The 26,670-nt window shown below is 38.1% G+C and overlaps 1 protein-coding gene across 1 annotated transcript; it reads right to left on the bottom strand.

The window, feature by feature from the left end:
- Nucleotides 1-1,147: 1,147 nt before the first annotated feature.
- On the bottom strand, nucleotides 1,148-21,308 carry PIWIL1 (piwi like RNA-mediated gene silencing 1). The gene is made up of 20 exons (XM_062590096.1): nucleotides 21,240-21,308; nucleotides 18,799-18,925; nucleotides 17,949-18,074; nucleotides 16,125-16,339; nucleotides 15,407-15,528; nucleotides 14,643-14,723; nucleotides 13,515-13,712; nucleotides 12,266-12,377; nucleotides 10,621-10,741; nucleotides 10,010-10,127; nucleotides 9,710-9,824; nucleotides 8,172-8,359; nucleotides 7,529-7,601; nucleotides 6,982-7,182; nucleotides 6,649-6,752; nucleotides 6,056-6,126; nucleotides 4,298-4,451; nucleotides 3,317-3,442; nucleotides 2,053-2,200; nucleotides 1,148-1,264 (listed from the first exon to the last, which is right to left on the bottom strand). The coding sequence occupies exons 1-20, from the start codon at nucleotides 21,306-21,308 to the stop codon at nucleotides 1,148-1,150; spliced, it is 2,586 nt and encodes an 861-aa protein (XP_062446080.1).
- Nucleotides 21,309-26,670: the final 5,362 nt, after the last annotated feature.

Below are 26,670 nucleotides of genomic sequence, written 5' to 3'. Positions count from 1 at the left end.
CTAATCCTGCTTAATAGTTAGCTATGAAAATCTTAGAAACAAAAGTGTTGCATGGAATTACATTCCAACCAATGCCAAAGCCATTTCCCTTTTCTTTGGAACTGCACACCCCCCCCCCCAAAAAAAAAAAAAAAAAAAAAGAAGAAGAAGAATAGTACAACTATCTAGGATGCTTTTTTTTTTTTTTTTTTTTTTTTTTTGCAAGCCAGTGCTGATATAGGCACTGATGTTCTTTGACAGAAACTAATTAAATGCTTGTTAAATTAAAAAATAACTACATCAAAGATCATTTTGTTCCAACTAGTTAGGCGTTTGCAATTATCTAAAACAATGATTTACTTATACTATGCTATTCATATGATTTCTGTACTAAGAAAAAGCCCATGCTAAGTAATTAAATCCCACGTAACAGCATTCAAGCTTGGTAGAAATCATCACTTTTAAGAGAAAACAGTCTGTAGTTTCAGATAATAGAAGTGCTCCTGTATCTGTGATAGGTACAGAAATGGTTCTGCCTGCCTTTTCATGAAACTTTGGCATACCTAGAACTTCTCCCTTAAGTTTGTGCCAGCCTAAAATCCCTTTTCCTCTATTACCAGGAAGAGAAGTGAACACAAGATCGTTTTTCATTTTCCTGCAATTCACTTGCAAGCATTAAAAATTTCTTCCACAGGTTTTGCAGCAGTATGCAATCTTAAAACAGAGCCTTAATAACTAAGAACAGCTGATTGCATTTTGAAAATGAAAAGTTAAATGCAAGAACTGGAGAAGCTGGAGAAGGATTTTGGTCACCATAACTAGATACCCTGTATGGTTTCAAAAAAAAAAAAAAAAAAAAAAAAAAAAAAAAAAAAAAAAAAGGCTAAGATTTTCCAAAAATGTAAGACCAAGAGTAAATGATTTTTTTTTGTGAAGAATCCAAGAAGAAAAAAATGTACACTTTTTATTGCAAGCAGAGTCATACTCAAAATGCAACCCTGCTGTCTCAAGTCCTTTTTCCCCCTGCAATGAAAATTAAGGTTCACAGCTGTGCATTTACATTACCCCACACATGCAGCTAGCTTTAAAAAAAACACCACCACCAACCCCCCCCCCCAACAAGTGTACATTCTATTGCGCACTACTTTTTGCGGCTGATATTTCAACTTCAAAGATAGTACAGTCTGTCTGAAAGCGACAAGTTTGGTTCTCTGTGAATACTCTGACCTACAAGGAAAGCCAGTTTATGGGCATACTGGCAAGGAGCAGGTACTCGGATAACACCCTACAGAAGAGAAGGGAAAAAAAATTATTTTCAATTCATTTAACAAAGCATAAAGCATTCAGTCACTCTAACAATGAGCACCCTGAAATTCAGAAGTTGTGGTATGTGTGAAATTTATGTTCTCCATAACTTGTGTAGATTTATCAAACATTACATACATTGAAATTATTAAAGTGTTTTACAGAAACACAGATGCAGAGAGGTTCTCTCCTCCATCACCCCCCCCCAGCCAAAATACACACACACACACACCCCTGCCATGCAGCTTTACATTCAGTATTATAATACCAGGGATGGGGCACAGGAAGTCAAGCGAGGTATTTACGGCTACCAAACTGACAAAGCTAAAGCACATTTCAGGCATGAGCTGATTGTGTGCTGTTCTTAGTATGCAAAAGGGCAAGTCTTGAGGGAAATGGAGATGCAGTTCCATCTCCACTCCACACAAAGGAGGAAGTATTTCTGCAGGTAAGAAACAGTCATTTCAGTTCTGCTTTTGCCATAGAATTTGGGGACAATGTTCAAGACAGCAAGTATTTTTGTAGTGAAACTAAGTTACTTTAGATCTTCAAACTTCAGAGAGATGACAATTTTAACGTGACTAGTTTTCAGACTGTCACACCAGGTCAAGAGGCATAATTGCAAGCTTTTGGGATGCACATGGGTGTTCTAAGGTTACCTTCCTTCCACCTTCCTCTTTGCACACCTTATAAGTCTTACTGCTTACTGCATAGAGATGCTCTTATCTTAGAAGAAAAATACTATCCTTTCCCAGAGAAAATACTCACCGACCAATTATAGTACATGTGGCAAAGTTTGTAGGTTAAACGTTGTACATGATCTGGTTTCAGTCCACTACTGTCATAAACAACGTTATAATGAGTGGGTGCAACACTACCACTTTTCACTGCCTGGCTCACAATAAAGAAATCATACCTGTAATAAAAGAAGCAAAACCCCCAGAAGTTTGATATGGAAAGGGCTGCTTTTGTTAGAAATATGCAAGTTCCCCCAGATTCGCCCTACCTATTTCCCCAAAGCATGGTCAGTAAACCCCAGGAGTATGACTATGCTTTGGCTGCAAAATAATGCAGTTTCCTCTTTTCTGAAAGGACAGGGTATCTGAAGGAATACAAGTGCTGTGATATGCCACAGGTTTTCAGGGCATGAAGATCTCAGCCCTTCATTATTCAACTTTCCTCCTGATAACTAACCTGCACATACACTTAGCTTATAAGCCTTATTTACCACACCACCCTAAGTCATCTTTGGATGTCTGCAAATTACCGTCACAAAGCTTGGAATACATGCAGTAAGTGAGGTGGGATAATACAAGAAAAAAGGCAAAACTACTTATCAGAATTATGCACTACCACAGAAGACTGGGTTCTGTTCTACATGCTCCAGAGTCCCCTTGCCAAAGTCAAGCCTTCCATAGTGCACTGAATGTTTTTCCCCCATTTCCCAGGTGCCTGAACAGAGAGATCCTTGGAGTGTGACTTCCAAGAATGACCACTATCAACAGCCCGCAAGTGAAGCCAATGAGATGTCTGTGTTACATTTATGTATGCACCCAATACATTATATAATTCTGAGACTTTTTAAAGTGAGTTCCCAGCCACCAACTGAAAGTTCCAATGCTTGCCCATAAACTGCACCCTTACAAAGTAACAGAATTTTAAGTATAATTTCCATACTACAGCCAGGTAGAATTTCAGTTAGAGCAGTTGGGCAATCCTATCAATAGTCATTGATTCAGTACTAAACCAGAAAACAGTAATAAAATGACACTAAAAAGCTACACAAACTTACTTAAAATATATATAAGATCTATGCAAACATACATATTGAAAACCATGAACTACTGCACAGTAGATGCATAAAATTTAAGCATCTCCATTTCTTTCATCTACATATTCACTAGGATTTATTATCAAATAGGCAGAAGTGTAGAAAGTATTACTCTACTTCCCACAGTCAATTTAACATTGGATACATTCTCTTTATTATGGGATGCCAGCCAACAGAAGTATTACTTCTATAGAAACTTACCATTCTGGTCTAGTAACCTCTACATCAACAACAGTACCAGGGGGTGGATTTTGAGGTCTTCCACCAGACTGTGCAAAGAATCTGGTATTGACTCGTTTCTTCACAACTATCACACTAAGTCTTGGACTAAATTGAAAAAAAAAAAAATTATCCTGAAAAACTGCACTGAGAGTATTTCAGAAGCAGATTCTCTAGGGCTTAAACTTGAAAGCAACTTTCAAGTTCTCCAGTGCATTAATTTCACGGATGAAGTCTCTACTGATTCATTATTTTAGATTAAGTAGGACATTGCACAAAGCCCCAAAAGTGATCTTTAAATACAAATCTGATTCTGCTATCTTTCCACCCCATCTTTTACATACAGCCAACAGTGCTTTGCTTTAACAGTATTTTTGGTAAAGATCAAGCCATTGACAAAAGCTGAACAGAAGCAAGCACTTCAATTCCTACCAGCTGTAAATTTTTGTGATCTCCTTGCCTGCTGTATCAACAAATAATTTGCTCTGAATAATGAAACTGAGAAACATGAAGTCAAAGAATCATTGCAATCAGTAACAGTTTTAAAGCTGAATGGTAAAAACTGACTGAGCAGAATGTAAGTGACTAGACCAAATGGACAGTCCTTCTAGATGTGGAAAGAAAAAAAATTAGCGCACGCACACACACACGTAATCATAGTCAGGTTATGATCAACCAGTTTAAAAAAAAGAGGTCTTAACTATCACATACATTAAGAATGGCCTAAAGTGCATCTGCATGTGTATGTGTGGAAGATAAAAAAAAAAAGATTTAGTATGCCTGTAATTTGTACTAGTTAGATACATCAAATCGCACAGACAACTCAGCAGAAAAGCATTATTTGCACTCCAGTATAAATAAAAGATGAAAAGATGACACAATCTTCCTCAGTAATAATTTCTGGTAGTATAGCATGTATTTTTCTTTCGGTATTAAAAAGAGTGGCTTGATGGAAACACTTACTTGTAGTCTTTACCAACAGACTTCAAGCAGTCCAAAAGTTGAGGTACCTCATAATTAACCAAGGTTTTTAGTTGCCCATCTCCTACACCATCACGATACACCATAACACGAGAAGGCAGATACTTATTCCACTTGAACCAGTCTCTTAGAGCAGCTTTAAAAAGAACAAAAAAGTAAGAAAGACTCAGTTATCTATAATGAAAATTCATTCCAAAAGTAAAATTCTAAATTGATTTATATTACTGAAAAAATAGCAGTAAGCTTTGAAATCTGGGATCTCAAGTCTTTCAGTTACCTGAAAGAGATATGCATCATGATACACAGAAGTTAAGAAAAGAATTCTGATTTACCTGTGCACCAACACAGAAAGAACCTAAAGTGGCTATCCAATCTAGTGATCTAGTGACACTGGACAGCAAGAAGCTACCATCCCTCTCAACTGTTATCCAAGATTTTCTCCCACCTCTTCAACAACGTGGACTTCAAGCCTGCATAGACAATACCTAGCCAAAACTTACTTAAGTCTGCTAGTTCTCACTGCCCAGTCAGGTATTACCATTGCTTTTGCAATAGCTTTGTTGACTTGAAAACACGTCCCTCACAACCATCATCTTTTCCATCTAGTCACCCCACATTCACTGAGATGATGCTTTCTAAACCTCTGAGTATCACCTCCACTGGATTCTGCCACAAACTTTCATCTTTCTTGAGATACTGGCATGTGCAGTACTAAAGCAGCTGAAGCTTTAGCAATGCCAAGCAGAACAGAACACTTCACGCATCCTCCATCTTACATGCCTATTTACACTTTCTCGCATGAACCTGCTCCCTAGAACATGTTTATTGCAGAAATTGGTGTAATTCAACAAATGATCTTTTGCAAACAGATTAGCTATATACCAAAATCTCAGTTCATCATATTCTCTATTCTTATTCAGTCCTCAGCTCTTAAGATTGTTCTACATTGAAATCAGTCATCCAAAAAAATCTCACCTAAAATGATTCACTTCACTGAACACATTTGGATCTCATTCTTATATACATTACATGATTACATTAGAAGTACTAGTATACGTTCAATTACATAATTAGAATTGTTTATATACAGGATTCAGCAAATGAGGTATCAGACTGAAGGAACATCAGACTGAGGGAAGAAGATAAAGACTTCTGAACCTGCATTACTAAAGTCTGTTCAGAGATAACATATGCAAGAATCATGATGAGAAACAAGCAGCAATCTCATGGTTATATAACTGAGTATGGATTTGCTAGGATAGCATACTTGCCAAAATGAAAGCATCATTCCCTCCTTTTATACTCTGAGAACTTCAGGGCTGCTCATTTGTAAGCTTAAAACAAACCCCTCTCACAGGCCACTCACCGCATCTATTTTACAATTGTTGCCTCCACTTGTTCTGCATGATAGGTTTCTTCAGGAGTCAGAAGAAAATTCTACTTTAAAGTGAACAAGTTAATTCTGGTCTCCTTTAAATCAGTCTCCTCCAAAATATTCTTTACATTGCACTGATATTGGTACTACTTAACTATGGCTAAGAAACAAGGGAATCAATGACCGAATGTATGCAAAATGCTAATAATTGTCAGCAACATTTACAAATGTATTTTTAATACATCTAAGTATAAGTTTGCAATCTAAATATAAGTTTGCAATCTTCCCCTCAGAACAGCAGAGGCATGTTTTGAAAAAGCTAAGCTATCATTCCTTAAATCTGACTCAGCAGGACCTTCTCTTACTTTGTAAGCAGGCTTTGAGCCCATCCACAAGTTCTTGCCCACGATCCTGAAGAACACAGCGTGAAAACCACCTGTGAAGATGAAAATAAAAGATGACTTCAAAGCACTTCCTAGGTCTACTTCAATAAAGAGTTGTTTTTAAAATGGCTATAACCACTTAGTCTTTAGGGTTACTGAGAGACAAGGCAGTTAAGTAAGAGTTAGTTTACTATAAGAGAATAGTGCCCCTGCAAAGCTCCTTAGCATCACATGAAATTCCTCTTAAACCAAAAAGCTTTTGAGTAAGTCAACACAAAAGACAGAAGAGTGTCACCCTACTGCCCTCTATTTATTCCAACCCTTGCCCCACCGTTTGCCCCCTTCTACAAGCACTCTGGAAGGAAAAAAAAAAAAAAAAAAAAAAAAAAAAGCTGTCCATAAGGGACAGAGTACAAGGAAGAATTCACAAGTGAAGTCTGTTCTTATTTTAACACGTTATCTTATTAACAGTAAGAACAATTAACAGTTCACACACATATAACCAATCACAAAGTTTCCTTTCGGTTAAGGGACCGTTAGAAAGACTTATTTTGTCTTCAGTACTAGAATCTTACCGTGTCATTCCTTGATTCAGGCTAGCAACAAATCCTGCAATTGACCGCTTTCCAGACACAGTATCATGGTAACAATCAATTCCCACAATCATTAGCTGTTTCAGCTTAAAAGAAATCAACACAGAACATGTATTAGTAAGTGCACACATACCAAAAGTATCTGCCACCCACCCACTCACCCTCTCTACTAGACATAAAAAGCTAAAAAGCTACAGAAAAGAATAACAGATCTTTTTTAAAAAACAAAAAGTAGAATGTCTTACTTTTAATTAAGACTCAAGTATAGAAGGGTAGTTCGAAAGAAATAACAACAAAAAAAACACCCTCACTTACCGGGATCTCAACACTCCAAAGTTCTCCACCCATCTTACAGTTCATCTGTAAGGCAATTTTGGTTGCTATGGCCATAATACTCTGAGGTTTGCTTAAAGTGCGAGCAATCACACACTGACTTGGAATGGGACAATCTGTACATAAGTATTTCTTGATAGCATCATACTTATCCTTTCGGGAACTAGACAAAAGACAAACTACCTTTAAAGGAAAAAAAAAATTAAACAGCTACAGTCTCAAATTTGTATTACACTTGTAGTTCTTTCAAGAACGTTTCCTATACACAAGAGAGAAATTCAAAAGTTCATAATAAAAAGAAATTTTGCAATATTTTACTGTCTATACTTCAGGACCAAGTACAGAGGTTCTTCTGCAGAGAAACATTCTAAATTGTCTGAGACTTGAACAAGAGTATGAGAGCGGGCATGCAGGAAACAGTAGATGCTGAGGAGCCATAAGCTTTCTTTTCTGAGAATGTATCCACTAGTATTATTAAGATACCAATTATAGATTAACATGCTTTGAAATTAGGGATTCAAATACATACTATGTTTGTATCAGAGGTAACATTTTGTTGCAAAACCCTTAAGTAAGCTTCTGTTCTATCATCTACTTCAATCCTGAAAAGGAAGAGAAAAAACTATGAATACCCACAGAAAAAATAATTGGCAGTTATTGAAACTTTAACAAAAGTATAAATACCTATTATGCATCAGTACTTTATAAATTTATACCTGCTAACAAACATACAATATTCACATTTCTTCAACATTCAGAGGAATTGCCTCCAATTAAGGCTTCCCACAGCAACTAAAGCTAAAGTTAAAAACAAGCACACGCAGTCAAAGAACGTATTTGTAAAGAAAACAAATCAGGATGTGCCCAAAGTCAGCAAGAACGTTTATGTTCCTCCTTCTACTATATATAAACTGCAACTGAGAAGGTTTTGCTTAATAACTAGATGTCTAATACTGTTAGGCTCTGGCAAGCTGAAATCCCAGCAAAAGCTTCCACAGACAGAAATGTGACTAAAACTGTCACTTGAAGAATCTGCATATCAAAATCAGCTTTATTAAGATCTTACAGAAATAGGCAGCATGGAATTCTCTTCAATTAACAACCTAAGCATGCTAACAGAAATACTTTAGTAAGTGTAAAAGTATTTCCCAGCAGAGTTCTCAGAAACTTACATAATTGCCTTGTTCATTCTGATTCCCATGGATGGTGTGACTTTAAACAGATTTTGAAGTAATGCATTAGCAACATCATAGTTGCGCCGTGTGTATATTAATAACCAGTTGTCCAGAGGCTTTGCATTGATTAAGGGAGCTCCCCTGGTTTCCTTCGACCAGTCAGCAAAATGAGGATTGTAGTCAAACTGTAAAAATGAGCATTGGTATGAAGGGGTAGGAAATAAAGAAAAACAATGTCCTACCAAACAAGCTATACTAAAGCTACTTCCTTATACATGTCTAATTCTCTGCCTAGAAAAATCTGACATGATTTTAATCAATTTAAAATAAGCTTTATCTAATCCTCTCAAACCATCCTCTTTGAACACTTCATTTGGAATTATGTGAAAATGCTTCTGATTTTTACCCCACATAAGTTGTTACTATTTGCTGCACAGATTTTGGCTGGATACATAGCTGATTCTGTATAAACATATTTTCCTCCCTAGATCTGACATTTCATTTAAGGTAATTACTTCTTAAGAAACAGGGAAATATAATACAAAGGTCAGATTTCTTTTCAAGAATTAGAATTAAAAAAAAAGTTTTAGCGAGTACACAGATAAAGATACTGCAAAATGACCTTTTCCATCTAGCATCTATTGACAAACAATCAAACTTTCTGGAAGGCCACATTCTTTGTTCTCAAATAGAACGGGCTTAGATAGCTCATTCCTGCAATTGAGCCACTTACGCAGGTTTTGTTAATTAACACCACGAGCATCAATTTTATTAGTTGTAAACTAGCATGCATATAGATTGGTTAATTTCAGTTTTGTGACAAGTTTTGTCAAAAATTGGCAACTAACTAACAACAGGTTTGAACACAGTAAATCTGAGATTCAAATCATAGCGTTCTTGTGCTCAAGTGTTAACTGCATCTCTGTTAGGAGATGCTGACATCTTGTTTCCTGAAGAACCTCCAAGATAGGCAGCGCATGACATGATTTAGTTAAAAAAAATAATTCCACTGTAGATTTGTGAGACTGACACAGCATTAGGGCACAGACTTCTATAGAGAAGATTTTTTAGTGTTTTATGGCAACCAGTTTACTATTTCACTGAAACTTCAGTTATTCATGCTGAAGACTTAACCCAGTTTTGACAGAATACATTCTGCATGAGTACTGTCCACCAAAATCAAATAATTAATAGCTTTTCATTTGAAAGCTTTAGTATTTTAAACAAACAGCAACTAGTTAGAAACATCCCTATTCTCCTACCTTGTCTATCTTAAACCACTTTGTATAGACAGAAGGGATTGTTCTGAAAGGAAGACGTTATAGTAACGCAAGTCAGAAAAAAATCTTTACTTATTTTAAACAGGACTTACAAACAATGACAAGCTTAGAAATGTCCTGTTTGAACAATAAATGATCTGTTTATGATTTCACACATAATCCTTTTTCTTTTAATAAATCAGCAAGTAGTATTTCATCCATTAAGAATTGGTTTCACTGGCGAGAGGTCTAAAAGATTTTAAGCTGTTTATTTACCACTCTTCCCGCTTGATGGATCTTTTCTGCTTGAACAACTCTTCCCGTAAAGGATAGCAAGTTAGAATCAAAGCTTAAACCCCAGTCTCGAAGTTCCCTCTGAACACTGTCATCTCTATTTAAAAACAAGATTTAGATTAAAACAAACGAACAGTGTCTGGCTGATATCCATTTTACAGGCATACACACACACATGCACACCAGTAAGTTTTCCAAGTTTTGTTCCAGTAAGTCTCCCAAACATAAATGATCTCAGACATCTTCCATGCTAAAAATGCATAGAACATCAAGGTAACATACTTCTGGATGTAGTCAATAAGTCTTCCAACTTCACGTTGCCTTTGCTCAGGTGTCAGTCGTGTATGAACAGATAAGTCTTTCATCATGTTAAAATCATTACGCATCTTCTCAGTTAACCCTGCATATCAAGGAAAATGAATTTCTGGATTTTTCTACTTGGAGAAAAAAAGAAAACCCTGAAGTAAGCACAGCTCAATATTTATAATCACAAAGCACAACAAAGCAGTGCTGAGAGTACAGATACTGCAAGTGCAAAGTGAACATCTCACAGATGAAAATATGTATTTCTGTATTACATTTTTATAAAATTCTCTATTTTCTACATGGTAAACTTCTCTTTTAAAGAGAAGTTCTATGACCAAAAAGTCTACAAGTTATCAAGGGGTCACTGTTCAATACGATATGTAAAGGCTATGTAAGAGCAAAAATCCCTCTACTTTATAGCCTCATTTAAATATCTAGGTTTTCCTTTCAAAATTTGATTCTAAACTCACATTTATACAAGCAAACTATTTCTACTTTTGACTAATCTATCAAAAGCTTGCTGTCAAACTATCAGTTCTGGTAGGAAATACAGTTTGACAGGTGCTTAGAAACCCCTGCAACAGTACCTGTTAGGTAGCACAGCTCTGGAATTAGTACAGCTGGTCCTGGCATGATGCTTCCTCTCCTCCTCCTAGGCTGGCTAACCAAGACAGGCTGGTTCAAGTCACTAATTTCTTGATTATATTGCTGCATTAGAAACATGTGTTATTTTACTCATAACACACACTTTTCTTAATAATAATGCTCACTTTAGAAACTGAATGAATTTTTTTCCTAAGCGGAAAAAAAAAACCCTGCCCAACAGTACATCTAATTTAAGGGGAACTTGTACTACCAGAAAATGCCAAATGAGGCATTATCCTCACTATCCTCTACTTACAGCAGAAACAACCCTCCTGCTTTGCTCAAGTCAGCACCACCCAAAGCATCTAATTCAAGATTAGGATGATCATTTAGAATCACAGAATCGGTAAAGTTGGAAGGGACCTCTGGAGATCATCTAGTTCAACCTCCCTGCTCAAGCAGGGTCACCTAGAGCAGGTTAGACAGGGTTTCATCAGGCAGGCCTTGAATATCTCCAGCAGAGACTCCACAACCTCCCTGGGCAATCTGTTCCAGTGCTCAGGTCCCTGCCCTATACAGCAATTTAACTGAAGACATCACAAGATTCAAACAAGATTCTAACTAGATCTCTGAAATTCAACCCTTCTTCAACCTTTCCTTGCATTTGGCAAGACTGCTTTAACAGACACTAATTTGATTTAGAAGGAATAAATACGACAAGCTCAGTCACTACTCTCAGTGATGCTACAAACATTACTTCCTACTTTATCTCTTTTCCAGTCTTAAGTGTGTGCTGACATGCTAAGGAGAACTACACCTCAGCATACATGCAAAAGGAGGCATTTTAAAAATAAACAACAATTAGATCACAACAAATGAGAAAAGCCAGAGAAAAAATTATCAACTATAAATCCCATCCTGCACTGCAATGGACAATATAAATTTTTGTTCTATTTTATTAAATCATCAAAGAACAGTCTGATATTTTGTTTTGGAAGGTGCTCTAGTGAGTCAGGGGAACTTTCTGCCCTTCTTATTCTTAGAAGGAAAAAAAGCTTATTCCCTTGAAAACGCTCAGTGATCACATGCTATTTCTAGTAGGTATTCCCCAACTACCTCAGTGAACAATGTTATTCAGAACAAGCCAATGCCATAAATACACATATTTTAGGTGATCACTCATACTCCCTTACTCTTTCAACAGAAACAGGAGAAAGGGACACAACTGCCCCATTCCATTTTACAGAAGGAACTGATGTGCAGAAAAATACTCTAATTCCTGTGGCCTCAGCTGCAGAGAACATTAAGCTATGAAATACATATATAAACTGCATTTCCAAGAATTATCAAACAGCATCAAACTCTTAACACGGCTGTCCATTTATTCTTTCTACGGCCAGTAATCAAAATGTAATAGTCAAACTGGACTGTGCCCTTTCAGCTATTATAAGAGCAACCTTGTAATCTGAGCACTATGAAATAACACAGGTAGAATGCATGCCATCTAGATTCTTCCAGATTCCATAACATCCATTAAAGAGAACATTCTACTAAAGATGGCTGTTAATTACTAATCCATACATTATAACTAGTCTTCTATTGATGCTCTGAAGTTTCAGGTTTAAGTAGAATGCAAACACTCCATACCATTTTATAGTAGTCTATGTAGCTGATTTCAGAGCCATCTGCTTTGATAAAGGTACACTTTGGATTGGCATCCCAGTCAATGTCATCAACTCTGTATGTTTTATTATTGTACCTGAATAAAACATTTCATTAGTTTTTAAAAACTTTAAACCAAATATAAATGAAATATAACTGTGAGAAGAGTTACTTGCAGTATCCACGTAAGTTGAAGTTTTGTTTCCATCAGCACTAACTTCAAGTTACCCATTATAACAGATACAAATTAGCTTTTAGAAGAACTGAGTAAAAACCAGACCCAATCCAATAAGCATTTTCTGCTTTTTGCAAACGCTGTCACCTTGATTAGTTTGTTAAGCTGACAACGATACTATTTTCCTGCTTTCTGATACTTCGTCGTCTACCTCAGGGTATGAAAAAAATCCCAGAAAAACAAACAAGTCTGAGAAGATAAGAATCCTAAAAGACTATCTTACATAATACCAACTCAACTCATAGATTACTAAAAGATTATTTTGAATCATTAAGATCTAAAGGGGAAAGGGGGAAAAGAATATTACTAAGATTTCAGTGAATGTTTTAAAAAGCATAAAATACCTATGTATAAGTTTTAACACTGAATCTCCTACAATTTATCTTTCTCTGACAGAAAGTCATAATTGGTTCTCAGAGATGTTATATCCCTGGTTTGTATACTAAGCAACAGCACTAACATCATTGCCAGGGTAGTGCAGAATTTTTTGTTTTTATGTTCATCATCAGAGAACAGGTTCACTATTTATACAGCAATCTAAAAACATGTAAGGGGAGAAAAAGTGTTGAGTCACGTAAGAATAGACTAATCAGTCTAACAAGAACCATAACTAAAGCAAATTAAACAATGAAGCCCTCTTAGCTTTCACAAGTCACCTTGGCTAAATGAAGTGCAACTGACTCATTCATAGCAAATTTAGTTTAGATGTTTTATTTGGTAAGATATACTGCCAAGCAAAGAGACTGCAACATGAAAAAGCCAGAGATAACAGCTTTTCAAGCCATATATCCACAATAAATATATAATTTAGTCTGACCTCAGATATGCACACATCAAGTAGCATTAGCTACAGAATACTACATTAAACCATTAATCTGGCGCTCAGTTATTTCTAGTACATCTTGGTATCCCATCTGACTGGGCCATGTACTCTGTTACAACCACCTACACTAACTGATGCTTAACATATATTAGGGAAAAAAAATTTAAACATCTTACTTCGTAAGAACAATTAGACCTATCAGTTCTTTAGTGCAGACATCTCTGAATCTTTGTTCTTCGACTTGGTTATACAGATTGTACATAAAATCCAGCACTGTTTCACTACGAAGAACTTTATGGCTCACATCTGTACACAACATAATGCTTTTTTCATACTGGAGAATAGAAGTTGTGAAGCCTGGCCAAACCATCAACCTGTCAGAAGAGAACATACAGAACCTTAGCATGTTTTAAAATATCTCTATTTTCGCCCTTGAATTATTTCCATCTACTTCCCCAGACACTGGAAAGCAGTCAAGATGCAAAGAAACCATTATCTAAATATCAGCAAGATCCCAAAAGGCCAGAAAACATTTTTAATGCAGATATCTTTAATCAACTTGAAAGATTAATTTAATGATGTAGCAATATAACCTCACTAAGGATGCTGCAAAACCTAAGAAATTCATTTCATGCTGTTAGTCTTAAATATCTTAAATAAGAAGTGTGTGAGTATTCAATGCATGCTTAAGAGAGTCAAAGGCTAACAGAAACGAGTGTTCTAGAAGAACACTGCCCAATTTCTTCTACCAACCAGGTTACACAGGCTAGTCTAAGGGAAGAGTCTGCACCACAACCATATGACCAGGCCCCAGCTGAGTTAGAGCTTACTAACATGTACAACAGGCCTACGGCTAGCCAGAAGCATCAGTCACGCTCTAGGCCACCCAAGGGGGTAAGGTGGGTGGGAAATGACAGCTCCCAATAAGATAGTTCCAAAACCACCCATCCAGCAGCATGCAACCAACTATGAAGTTCTCTGACAGATTAAATAGCCTTCAGAACGAAGGCTGGACACTTACAAGCTTTAGAATTAAAGTACTCAAAGAGCTCAGCCTTGGACATATTTAAATAAGGTTTCTAACATTTAAGTAAAATGTAATAGCAGAACACAGATTAGTAAAAAATAATCAGCTTTTAGAGGTATATATACAGAAGAAATTAAAAACGAGAAGTCTTGTACTGCTTTAGGAATATTAAATTCTATGGTTTTATTAGAAGATGAACTACTGGATTGATACCAAAACATCATCCTTTCCCTCCCTCCCCACCCCCCCATAAACCTGGGCATCCTTTTTTCCAAACCTGTGATTAGGGATGCTGATTGGGTCATTGGGGTTGTAATAATTACGTCCAATTTGCTGCAAATTCATTATCTTCAAAAGCCTAGAAGTTGAAATAATTACATTATTTACTACTATTATTCAGTCAATCAAACCACCCACAATCCCATCCTTCTGCAAAACACTGCACAACTTCATTTTTCGTTCATCTGGCTAGATGAAAACAAGTCATGATGTGAACTTCTGATCAAATGAAATATAGAAAGGCCATGGACACTTGCAAAGATAATGACAACTAAGCACTTGAGAATAAGTTAGTATAAAACTGCCTTTTGCCCATCAGTTGGTGGTAGTAGTTTAATCAGGCTACATTTCAGGTGAAACTAGGTACTCCAGATATCAAAATTACATAGAAAGATTACGCAAGTAGGATGTCAGTTTAAGACTCTGTACTACTTTCTGCTTTAACAGGAAAATTTACATGCAGAGGACATGGACAGAGGGAAGGGAACTGTCTACAACAGTAGACAAATCTAGTGTCAGTCAATCTACCTGTTCAGAGAGGAGGTATAGATTCATCTCACACTGGTATGTGCCAAAAGCATGTGCATGGAATGCATGTTTCATAGAGCAAAAAATGTAGCTGGATGCAGTTGGTCATGTAGTAATGGTAGCTACAGAGTTTTGCAAATTTACATTTGTCATATAGATTCATGGCCCATCCTTTGGAAAGGGAGCATTTAAGCCAAATATTTTTCAAATAGAGACATAATTTGGAAAGCAAACCTTCTAAAAATTATGTTGTAAAATTGCAGACATGTAGGTGATGTAGGTGGCAGCTCATTAGTTAAGGTGATTGTGATCTTCACATCTTCTCCATTTCGGGTTCTACTAAACACTTCAGTAACCTGAGAGAGTGAAGGTTGATTAATAAAACCAGAGGCAAACAAGATTATTTCTGGACTTTGCTCCATTAATACTGAATTACCAGCACATTAAGACTCTAGGTAATAATTCCAAGACAGTAGGAAATTAAGTTCCTGTTTTGTCTATGATTGTAAACTGCAATCTAGAATGCTTGGTTCATTCATTGGGTGAAGAAGACTAATTGAGCAGAACGGAGGCTATTCCAAAGCATCTTATACCAGCAGACAACTTGGAACAGAACATTAGTAAGAGTACAGTATAGTCACTCTGACCCACCCTTTCAATTATGTTGGATGTTAGAATACACAACTTATGAAAAGATTGAAGCAGTAAGAAAACTAAAGGAAAAATACTGTCTGCACTATTGACAACTGTGTGGATTATTCCATTCTGCAGAACCTGAGCATTAGAAGTTCACTACCAAATTCCTACAGGCAAGTAAATTAGCTTATATATTCAGTCCAGTAAGTATTGCTCATAAGACAATAATTCACAAAGTTCACCCACACTAGTTAGAAGAGGAAGCGTAATAAAAAGGAAGTCAAGGTAGAAAGAATACAGCACTCTCTTACCATACCTTAGTCCCTAGTTTTTTGGGCAAGAATAATACTGTTCCATCAAATGCATGTGTCCTGCCAATTAACTCTTCATGCTGAAAGAGCAAAGCTGATCGAAGACGGCGTGCTTCCATTTGAGGATTATAGTCAACATGATACTGATACAAAACCCACTGGGGTCGAGATGTCAAACGAAAATAATTCGTATTTAATCTTATCATAATACCTGAAGAACCTAAAATGGTAAGCAAGTATGTCAATAATCGTAATATTTTAACAACACAGTAGCTTATAGAAAATGCTCACATAGGTGGCTACCTATGATCATACTGTGCCTGATTATCAGATCTTTTTATAACTCTTTCATCTAGCAGGAAAACTGTCACATAGAAGGAGTTAAGCGTTTAGATCAGTAGCCTGTCTCCTAAAGGAGCAGAACCAGATACAATAGAGAGAAATTTCTGTCAGAAGGTAATGGTGGCCAGAAGATGTGAACAAATTATTCTTTCTTTACATGAATTATAGGTACAGAATAAAAAATTAACCAGGTATCAATCACCAAAGATATCCACATTCCCATTCATATGCAGTGATAAAAAATTCCTTTTGGTATTTCAAGATTTTGAAACCAATACTGTGAGAAGAAACTCCAGATCAGTTAAAGTATTTCTTTCAATCTGTTTACATTTCATTTCCATTTCTTTTAAAGACACAAATCTGATACAAAAAATACTTTGCAGTAGATTAAAAAAAAAATCAATTAAAAAATGGATAATCAGTGATTAACCACTTTTTCTATCCAAAACAGAATAATCCACATGAAACAAAAACTCCTAGCGGATACAGAGCATGTTAATTATGCTAGAAAACTGTACAAGCTACAAAGAGAAAAAAGGCCATCAATACAGCTGCCTAGAAAGTACGGATATATGTGAGCTAGACAGAAAATATCTAGATGAGAAAGAAAACGGCTATACTGCTTCCAGGCCAAAGTGACTCAAGCAGAAGCAATTTCCATTTCCTGGGCCTGCATCATGCTTCAGTTATCAGCCAGTTAAGCAAGAGAAGACTATATTTGCTCTTTAATATTGTTATGATGTCTCTGAGACACCTGTTAATTTAAAGTTTTATTAGCAGAGAACTTGCACCTTTTTAATCACTAAAATGTTTCTTTGAAAGGGGTCTCAATTTCCATGTTTTCAGACATCTGTATGTATTTGGTCAGGTGAATGTATTACAAAATACATTCGTAAGAAGCCAAATAATTCCAGTTTGCCTTCATTGTGTGGAAGAGAATATAAATATTTGATAATTTGCTTCAGCTGTAGCATGAAGAGCTCCAGAAAGCTCCAAAATATCACAAAGAAGAGTTAGGTCAGAAGTCTAAGTAAGCTAAAGACAGAACTACACTAGTTAAATTTGTCAAGGTAGAAAATACTGCCATCAAGAAAAAAAACATAGATCCTTACAAAACAATCAGAGAAATAAGAAAGCAAACAAGTACGGGTAACAATTTCAATAGCATATCATTAAGTTTTTAAACTAAAGGAAGTCTTGCTTGGAGAAGTGTACATGAGGAAAATAAAAGTATTATTTCTATCTAAATACTTAGAACACTACACACAGTTTGTCTGAAGTACTTTCGCATCAGACATGTTATCTAACTGTTGCTCTTCATGTATCAGGAGCAACCCATTTTCTTAAACACAATGAAAATTTCTTTATTTAGCTCTTTAAGTGATAATGTAATACAGTCAGTTTGCATTTTCAAATAAAAGCTAAAAGTAGAAATAAAACGGTAACATTTTGGTTTGCTTATAGATCTATATATAATGTTAACATACCAGTTTTTGATTCTCGAACATGTTCTATGGCTTGCCGAGTATTTACCCCAAGGTCATGGAAGTCTCGACGACGTCCACCCCTATCTCCTAAAGACATTTCCTGAAAGCCCGCTGAAATCTGAAATTCTATAGTTTTGAAATTTGGGAAAGGATAAGAATGACAAAGGAGCTTTAGATACATATCAGAATTAAATACGGTTTTAATTTTGAAAGTGAGATCCATATAAAATTAAGAGAAACTATAAAAGGTTAAGTTTCAGCTTTTGTTATATAGTAAACTCATCTAAACATAACATTCAGGTAATATGTATTAGCTTCCCAAGATTTAGACAGTTAACTAATGATTAGATAGAATAGCTGGTGAGCCACCTGAAAGAGTTGGAGTAATTTATCATCTGAGTCAATAATCTCTTCTGCAAACAGAGAAGACATATCCTTTATTTCAGCTTCAGCCAATTCACTGAATTGCTTAAACACATGGATGTGAAAGAGGTAAGAAAGCTGCATTTCCTGATTTCAATTCAAGAATAATAATAAGGTATCCAAATGAAGTTTACTGTTGGAATACATGTAGTTAACCATGTCAGCTGGTATTTTCCAAACTATTTTGATAGAGGAAATGGTGTTCAAGTCTAGCACATTTAAGGTAGTTTTCAAAGTTCCGTTTCAGTTACATAGCAAATTAGAACAACAATACTATGATCACAGAATATACATACTTCTCCAAATCTTTGTCATTAATCTCATTCTGAAGAAAAATTCAAAAACACAACATAAAAAACATTTTAACTGCATTCTGCCAAATTACATGTTCTTGTGGGCAATAAACTTCATTTTCTCCCTTTCTCACCTTCTGGTTTTGGAACACCCCCAGGGCCTCTCTGTCGCCCACGGCCAGCAAGCTCTCCTGCTGATAGCAGTGGCAGGAGGCATGGCTGCTGAGGTTGCAGATGGCCAGACTGCTGACTTGGCAAAGTCTGTTGAACCTGCAAAGCCTGCAACAGTTGGGAACAACTTTCTTTACTTGTAGTAGGAAAATAACATCCTGCTGAGAGTACTGCAAAAACAAAGCCACTAACCAACCCCAGAACACCTGAATTTCTTTAACAGTTACTTAATACAGGGAAATAAAGACTGATGTATCAGTTATTGAGTAATATTAAAGTTACCCTCAGCTTCATAACTAGTATTATGAAGAACAGAAATCAGAATTATTCCTCTGCATGTCAAACTCCAAAATAACAGGCTTTTGGATTTCTTTTATGTTCGTTTAACCTGTATTAAACGTAATCCTCCTCTTTCCAAGCTCTATCCAAAGTCTTTGAATTTTTCATTTGTAAAACATCATCTAATACTCCAAACAAAGGACTACTTATTTTCATAAAAACAGCTCTTGTAACTTTAGTGTCCAGCGAATAATAAAAAAAAAAAATACTGAAAATGTCATGTCTAGAATAATATTTTGGAATACGTTGAATCAGCTGGAGGACCCCCCTCGCCCCAAAAGGAAGCTTCTCATGCTAAAAAAAAAAAATTTACTCTATTCAGTGACTACAACACTAAATCTTCAGACAGGAACAATCCCACACTTCACAGTTTCACATTACATGTAACCACAAAATGGCAGTCTGCCACAAGAGTATGGTTTGTTCCTCCTGCTGAGTAACAAAATCTACTTTAAAGAGAAGCAAGCAACAGGCCAATATCAAGGATGATCCTGAAACCTGAGCTACACAGCCAGCTTGGCTCTGTCTTGTCCTACAATAAAGCACTGAAACCAGTGTTGTAACCTGCCAGCAATTCATTTCTGAATCTGCTGTACCCCTTTGCTCTCAGAGTACAAGGTACGTATCTTGCAATTCCCCTATGCAATATCCCATCAATAGCATACCCTCTGGGAAATCTGTAAATAACCATAAGCACTACTGTAGGAATTTACTGTGCACAATCCTACAAAGTATGTTAAAACTATTAGGGTACAGTACTATCACAGTAACAGCATATTTTCCACAAGTTTTGTGCGCTCTATAGCGCTCAAAATAGCTCTGAAAAGATGAGTTCTGCTGTGCCTCTCTCATCTATATTCCATCCTTGCTCCAACAGGAAGCTACAGTGTCACCTGCCTGGCTTCTCTAATCCAACAACTAGACACTGACCCCAGTTACCCTCAGCTGATTCATCCCGATGATGGGCATCCCATCTTTCCCTGCAATCAGCATGGATTATGTTCTCTCTTACGTTTAGACAGAAGTGTACACCTAAGCCCTACTTTTCCAAAGCTTTCATACTAAACTCTTTTCATTCTGCCACCTCTTTGAAATACAGCTTGGAAACCCTTCTGGAACTAAGGGCTAAAACACAAACTAACCCCTTGGAGGAAGGCACACATAGCCTGCATGGCACATCAGTGGCAGCCTAGGCAAGGGAGGAGCAAAGCTGAAATATACTTGTCTCAACTCAGATTCTGTTAACATTCCTACTCCATGTAAAGCAGCTATACTGTTTCTTTAATTTTCCTTGTCATCCACAACAGGATACTGTTATCACCTCCTAACTTCTGCTATCAACTCTACTGAAGTCACAGAGCCCATGTTCAAACTAGCATGATCTGTTTATTAGGTCTGATCCAGGTTCAATTAAGGTGCACAGTAAAGCAAGGCACATTTCACTATTTGTGAAACAGAAGCATAAATGACTTTCTGTCATGATTTAAATTCATCTGTTTGACACTGGTGAGAAATGGATTAGGGACACTCCCGCATTCTAACCACATTTCAGATGAAAGATGATAAAGAACTGTCAGATTTGAGGATTTGACAGATTTTTAGAAAAATCCCAAGGTCTGTGGCATCTCCAAGTTGCACTTAGTACAAGGCATACACATACAAAGCAAGCCCTAAACACTAGTTCAAATACTGAGACATAAAGCCCTTGATTTTAAAACAAAAAAATATTAGGATCGGGTCAGAAGACTTGCCAGACCCAGGTTCTGAATAAACATTCATCAGTGGTATCAACAGCCTGATATGACCTGCTTCTCTGCAAGATATCACTGAGGACAAAGCATAATACAAAAACATCTACCTGTTTTGACTAGCTCTTTTAGGATAATTGTACTACAATAAAGCATTTGTTGTAATCACACAAAATTTTATTTAATCAAAAGAATTTAATGCAACTACATACCTGACATTACGTATCTATGTGCAGCAATAATACAAAGTAGCTGAGATGTGCCATTTCAAACCTTAGTTGTGCTAATTAAAAAGAGAACCAACTTACAGATGCAGCTCCTACTGAAGGAATAGCCGTCTCCTGACGAGGTCTTCCTCTTGCTCTGGCTCTAGCTCTTCCTGTCATTTTCTCTTCTAAGAAAAACCATCTACAATATTAGTGTCTGATCTTCTCCTTCCCCAATCTTACTCCAATAAATATTATGAACAGCACTATTTAATTTATCCTCATTTAATATCGCTGAAAAAGAAAAATCAGCTTTCCTACCCAACTTAATTCTCATTTGCTGCCATGAATATCTAAACATGATAAATGATGATAAATGCACCATTTTAAGTAGTGCACAGAAGTGTGAACATTAAAGTATTTGTACTTTACATACCTGATTTTTTTTAAAAAAACAGAGATACCAAGGAACCTTTAACAGTGGCAGGCACACAAGTTTTCTTTTGGTTAGTCTCTTAAAAATGTACAGAACAGGGAAACTGAGTATCATTTACGAAGGTCAGGCAAAAACAGACCAAAATTTAAACCAGTGGAATATTTCCAACCCACTCTTTGCTAAAGAGTCTGATAAATTCACAGAGCACAACAATAGCTTTCTTTAGACAAGATTATACAGCTAGGGCAAACAAACGAGCTTCTGGATGAGATCTCCTTCAAGATGCCCAAGAAATTTTTGTTTCTTGCCTAGAACTGTATAGCTGGTCTAAAAAAACATATCTTTCTCTACAAGCTTCCCTGCTTTCTTGGGTCTCGTGCCAGTACAGCTAGTGTGGCTAAATTACAGCTTCTTAGAGTCAGCTTTGAGCACCTTGGCCAGGTATTTTCAAGATGGACAGCTACACTAGAGAGCACAGCAAGATCTGCAACCTCACCCAAGTGTAATTTGGGGACCACAGGTGTTGCATTCAAGTTTCAGTTGAGGTTTAATCCATCCTGATTCATTACGCTAGAAGCTCCAGCCAGCAGACAGGCCAAGCCCTACAGCCTGGTCGGTTGAGGCCAGCTCTCTGACGAGCAGCACCAGCCCCTGCGACTTGTCACCTCCCCAACAAGAACCCTCCTCCTCCCTTCCCAGCAGCCCCGCCGGCCTCCAGCAGTCTCTGGGGCCGGATCCGTGGAGGAAGGCACCCGCCTTCGGCTGCCAGCACATCCACCGCGCCCCCAGCCCGGGTACTCCCCCCCTCCCCGGTACCTCAGCCAGCCCCGGGGCGGTGAAGGGGCTCCAGTGAGAAGCAACGGCCGCCCTCCAAACGACGCCACGCGGCCTCCTCCTCCCCGCCAGACGCCAACAGCCACTCCCGCAGCCAACAGTTCCCCTGGCCGTGCCCTCAGGCCGGTCCCCCGGGGCGCCAGGAGCCAAGCCGAGCCGGGCCGAGCCGGGCCGGGCCGAGCCGGGCCAGGAGCGGGCACCCCCGCCGCCACTGCCCCCCTCAACACCTCGCCCGCCTGGCGCACGCGCAAGGCGCCTCACAGGCTCGCGGGCCCCTAGCGGCGCGAGCGGCGGAACACGCGGTGCCCTCTGATTGGCCGCGGCGGAGCGCCGAGGGGCGTGGCCGGCCGCGGCGCGGAGTTCGAGGCGCGGCGGGCAGAGCCGAAAGTTCCCGAAGGAGCAGGAGGGACGGGTGGGTGGCGAAGGCTCCCCCGCCGCCTGTCACCCGAGGCGGGGCGCCGCCGCCGCTGCTCCCCCGCTTGGTTCCTCAGGCGATTTGCTAAGGTGTCGCCGGGTATTTTATCAGATAATACTGAGGCGTTGATCTCGACGTGGCGAGGCGCCGGCGGGCTGCGGCGCCCGCCGCGCGCCGGGCCCTGAGGGGAGCCGGGCGCCCCGGCGCTCCTCGCTCCCGGGGCGGGTTGTGTCCGCTGAGGGAAGCGCGCTCCGGAGCGGCCCTCGTGACCGCTGTGAGCCCAGCAGAAACATGAGCTGGGCTGAGGAGAGCGGAGGTCCCGGAGGAGGGGACCTCTTCTGGGGGGGGGGGGGAGCCTTGGGTGTTTATTTTTACGGGTGGTGCGGTTTCCTCAGCCGCTTCTGCTCCCCTCTCACCAGGGAGACGGACAGTTAGAGACGGTGTGACAGAAGGGACAAACGTGAAAGTGACGGGAAAAGGAGAATTTCCCAGTTAAAGACACATCCCTCCACATCCCTTGCTTGAAAAATGAATGCTAAGTCAACCAGGAGGTGGAGCAGTGAAACAAGAAATAAAAACGCGGTGCTGCAGCGCAAGGTAGCGTTTGTCGGTAACGTTAGCAAACGCACTGCTTAAACTTGCTCCTTTTCCAGCAATGTGGACGTAAAGATTAGAAATGGACATAAGCGACGGGACTCAATCCTGTTAAGCATCAAAAATTTAAACAAAACACATAATCATCCTTGCGTTGAGGCAAGTTGTTCAGCAGCTAGGGGAAAAAAAAAAACCTTCTGAGTATCAAGACTGATAGAAATTCTGTGCTTGTGCAGGGAGAACCACAACTTCTGCTTTGGCTACTTTGCAACAGAGCTTTCAGATCTTATGACTTGGAAGTAGGCAGCCTTAAATGTGAATTAACTGTGTGTGCCAGCTCTTCTGCACTTGTGCAGGAATGAGGAATGTCTCGACAGCACAAGCGCTTCACGCACATCTCTGCTGTTTAAGTGTGCCTTTCCCTAAAGATTAGATGCCTGGTGCATCTGGAGACACTGACTTCAAGGGGCAGGAGATAACTCTATGTAATTAAACCTTAGCTTTATAAAAGACCAATCTGATCTGATTAGATCTCACTGCAGTGAGTGGAGCAAAACGTTCCCTTCCTTTCTTCCCTGTTACTCCAGGTAGAAAGGGGTGGCGGTGTTAGGATAAATACTTAAATAATACAAATATCTCCGTTTGTTTGGTTTAGGTTGTCAGTTTGTCTCCAGATTCAGTCCTGATTGCTGTCAGCATAGCAACCCATGCAGGAAAACAAATTATTTTTTTAACAAATTAAAAAGAAAATCCTCAGAACTATGAAAGTTTAGTGTTGATACTGCTGCTTAAAGTTGAAGCACTTTCAGCATGTAATTTTTATTACTCAAATATAAATCTGGATAAATATTTAACAAATTCAACACACACACTCAAATGAGGCAAGCTCACTGCTTTTTAGGAGCACTGATTACTGCTTGCCATGGGCTTTTTACCAGCAGTGGGAACTTTTATTACTTAGTAGCCTGCAGAACTCACCAGTGGGTCAGAGGGTTAAAGCTGCAGAAACACAATATGCAGATTTTGATAATTCAGCAGTATTTAAAGATAAACAGAATGTAAAGATGTATTCAAAGTCATTTATGTTATGTAAATTGGGGAAAAACAAAATGTGTGAGAAATAGTTAAGTTTGTTTATTCATTTAAAGTATCTGCTATGCTTAATGTTTTTTTCCTTCCATTTCTCTGCAGAACTTAATTATCTTTAGATGTGAGCTGTTAAAAGTACTTAATCAGGCTGGCTACCTACAGCAATTCCTTATAAAATGAAAATAAACATCAACAATAAGCAGCCTAATTTTTATACGTGGGTTGTAAGACAGTTAATTAGTACTTAATGAAAGATAGGTTCCAATTTGGTTCTCACAGTCTTTCAGACTTGCTTTTTTTCTGATTGAAGCCCAGTTACAAATGGGACTCTATAGGTAGGCTTAATAAATTTTCGCAGTCACAGGAAATGTGTAAATGGCAATGCAACAGGTGCACAGTATATTGACTCCTGGCTAGTTTCAAGCAGAAACCCAGAAAAAAGGAATTTTTTGAAAATGGTAGCTGTTTGCATTACTTTTTCTGCATTGCCAAAAATCTACCAGCTTAAACACATTGAAATAGCACATATGAAATGATTTTTTCACAGCTACTTGGCTCGCGCTTTACTTTGATGTCTGCGTTACCCATGATGCAGTTGTTTTTGCCTTCTGTCTCCTGTTGCTACAATAAGCCATTTCCCATACATGTCATCTCCAAAGGGGAAAAGACCGCATGGAAACAGAACAAAGAGAACAGAACAAAAGAAAATCAGAGATTTTTCCGAAGGCCCATTTGATGTACAAGTATAAACAGGAAAAAGATGCCTGAGGAGGTAGGAGTCAGGAATTGTACTAACAGACAGCTGTTAACTTATGTAGTTAGCAGCACTCTGGGATTCTGAACAGCAAATAAATATGTGGTATGAATGCACACAGTGAAGAAAATGCTCACTTCAGTACCTTTAGCATCATCTTTAAGCATGTTGCAAACTACTAGCAATATATTTTGAATATAATTAATAAGGCGTATTAATGCAAGTCTTGTGGCACCAAGCAGTTCTGAAGTCCAGATGTTGATAGCTCTTTCAGTTCTAGCCCCAGAAAAGACAATATTTCAAGATAACAGAATAAAGAATATTGTCATCTGTGATGAAGCATAAAAATAGAAAGAACTGTTCACAACAGAACACTGTATCACACTTGTGGCTAAATTTTCAAGAGACCAACGTGTTGGTCCTGAATCTTTTTGAATTTGAATTAAAAAATTCAAATGGGAATTGCTCAAAAATAAACTTTAAAATTCAGGTTCCTGAGGTAAGTGTCAAGTATTCTTAAATCTGGACCACAGTGTTTTTATGCTGCTCATAATGTTGTTTTCTAAACTAAGAGAAGCAAGGTGTTAAGACTATCTGAAATAATATCTCATGAGTTAACAGTCTAGCCTTTTCCCAATGCAGGTTTCTAATGTCATATTTAATTTACTATAATTATTCCTGGGATAGAAGAATGGATCTGCTTACGCAGTAGCACCTGGTTTACTTACTACCTTGGGTGGAGTATGGGAGGCAGGGAAACTTATTATTTGCATACCAAAACAAAGCAAAAGGTATGTTATGGAAATAAATTGCTACTAAGGAGATAATATCTGACTGCGTAACAAATATTATACAAGCATTTTCTTTCAGAAGGAGGGAAAGTATGCTTTTCAACTTTGTATTTCCTTTAACTGCTTTCTAGTCTATCTTTTCATCCCTAATTTCTGTTTTTCATTCATGACCTGACTTGTTTTGTCTGAGCCCTTTACTCTTTGTAACTTTTCTCATAAAACATCACTCACTCCACTCTTGGGCTCTTCCTAGGCCTGTCTCCTGTTCTCCTTGATGACAATGCGTTTTGCTACAACAGAAGCAAACTGTTTTTCTGCTTCGTGTGCTCTCTTACCAGGGTATCTAACTTGTTAACAGCACTGCTCAGTCCAAGCACCAAGCACTGCACCATCGTGAACCATCACGTTTGTTCTTACATTTCCCGTTCTGCACTGGCAACTCTATTTTCTGTTTATTCTGCCCTTTCCATACTCGCATCAGTCCTAGCTGACATTTAATTTGTATCCAAATCCTAAATGCAGTGAGCAAGAGTGATTTGACATAAGTTCATAATAAATAGTCAAATTAAATAGAGACAGGAACAAGGCCTCCAGAAGTTAATACCGTAATTAGATTTGTAAAGTATATT

Source organism: Rhea pennata, chromosome 17 (genome assembly GCF_028389875.1).
Source record: "Rhea pennata isolate bPtePen1 chromosome 17, bPtePen1.pri, whole genome shotgun sequence".
Taxonomy (NCBI): domain Eukaryota; kingdom Metazoa; phylum Chordata; class Aves; order Rheiformes; family Rheidae; genus Rhea; species Rhea pennata.
Note: the sequence above shows the minus strand (reverse complement) of the source record. Positions and strands in the feature narration are given on the sequence as shown.

Coding starts and splice junctions, on each gene's coding strand:
- PIWIL1 (XM_062590096.1), bottom strand. CDS start 21,308: ATGACAGGAAGAGCTAGAGCCAGAGCAAGAGGAAGACCTCGTCAGGAG. Junction 18,926..21,239: donor CGGCTATTCCTTCAGTAGGA/GCTGCATCTGTA, acceptor CAGGTTCAACAG/ACTTTGCCAAGTCAGCAGTC. Junction 15,529..16,124: donor CCAAAAAACTAGGGACTAAG/GTATGGTAAGAG, acceptor TCACTCTCTCAG/GTTACTGAAGTGTTTAGTAG.